We start from the raw sequence: 1,498 nt of genomic DNA, 5'->3' as shown, positions 1-1,498 counted from the left end.
GGATGAACTTGTCTTTTCTTCACGTGCTTTTAGTGATGCATGTTTGACAAGAACATGCAGATGCAGGGTGTGGTGTGCAGGCAGTATGTTCACATCTTCAGCACACACTGACAGAACTGTTGCCAGGCAACAAGCCATCAGCGGACATGAGCTCTTTGCATGTGGAAGAAGAAAACCACAAGATCTACTAACAGCTGTTGAAAAGATGAAACCAGTTATCTGAAAGTACACAAATACTACTAGTTTTAAATGTACAGTGTTTAACTACAAAATTATCCTACTATTAATTAACTATCTGGTTAGTTAAACAGTTGAAGTGAAGTCATTGTTGTTAAGGTTATAGTCCAGTTTAAAGCCTTTTATGATTCTGTCCAGACAAAAATTGATCACTGTCACTGGTTTGGTCCACACCTCAGTTTTAAAGAATTTTAATAATATAGAAATTATATCAGCTGGTCATACAAATATCCAGTTTAAAAGGCAAAAAGCTTCAACATAAAAATAAAAAGAAAAATCACACGAGATATTTAAAATTTTAACATCACATTACTAGACATTTATTCAGATAAATTGACTATTTAACAAATATATCCTTTAATTAAAAATGTTATTTTATTTGGTGAAGTCCCATTGAGGTTTACAACCTCTTTTCCAAAGGAGCCCTGGAGTTCATCTCTCAACCTGGTATAGCTGCTCAGTAGAGACTGCATAGGTGAACCACATTTGTGCAAGTCTGCTGTGAATGCATTAAGTGCAAAAAACATGGACATGTTCAAATAATGTGAAGAAGAGCGATGGCAAGAATGATGAGGGTCAGCGAAGAGGAACAGATGCCTGCAGAAGATTCAGACGCCATGAAGGGCTCGGTGTTTCTTAGCATCCATTCCTTCTCCTCATATAATCTCTGTTTGTCCAGCTCAGGACCGACCACCCTCCGGATTGTCTCATAGTATTTATTCAGCCACTGAAGCTGAAGGAAGAGAGGACCAGTCTTTATGAAAGTCTTAATTAGGTCAAAAGATTTACATAATGAAAAAACTGTTTTTTAATATTACAAAGAAATCCGATGAACGTAATTGCAATTCAGGGTAACAAGTCCACAAAACTAAATTAAAATATGTAATTATCCTTTTTTCTAGTTCTAGGATCAAATACGGTGTTCCACAGGGATCAATACTTGGACCACTTTTGTTTTTTGTGTACTTTTCCCCACTTGGTCACATCTTCAAAAAAATACAAATAAATTATCATTGCTATGTGGTGGTACACACTGTTTACTTGTTTTATTGCTAAAAGTACCAATAAAAAAGTGACTTTTACTTGAAAATCCATTACAAGTAAAAGTCCTGCACTCAAACTCCTATTTAAGTAGCATTACATAAGTATTGTTATTAAAATGTTAGTTATTAAAGATGTATCAGTGTGTAAGCAGCAGTAAGTGCTTATGTAATTTACACACACACACACACACACACACACACACACATATATATATATA

At 35.0% G+C, this 1,498-nt stretch overlaps 1 protein-coding gene across 2 annotated transcripts in view; it reads right to left on the bottom strand.

Moving 5' to 3' along the window:
• Window positions 1-431: 431 nt before the first annotated feature.
• xpnpep2 (X-prolyl aminopeptidase (aminopeptidase P) 2, membrane-bound) overlaps window positions 432-1,498 on the bottom strand; it is a 96,262-nt gene continuing 95,195 nt past the window's right edge. For both annotated transcript variants that reach the window (XM_020592832.1, XM_020592841.1), the window contains exon 22: window positions 432-970. In XM_020592832.1, coding sequence (XP_020448488.1) covers window positions 773-970 — 198 coding nt within the window. In that variant the 3' untranslated portion in view covers window positions 432-772. The remainder of the gene's footprint in view (window positions 971-1,498) is intronic.

This window comes from Monopterus albus, unplaced genomic scaffold, assembly GCF_001952655.1.
Source record: "Monopterus albus unplaced genomic scaffold, M_albus_1.0 scaffold2.1, whole genome shotgun sequence".
NCBI lineage: Eukaryota > Metazoa > Chordata > Actinopteri > Synbranchiformes > Synbranchidae > Monopterus > Monopterus albus.
The sequence above is the reverse complement of the archived record's forward strand: the minus strand, read 5'-3'. Positions and strand labels throughout refer to the sequence as shown.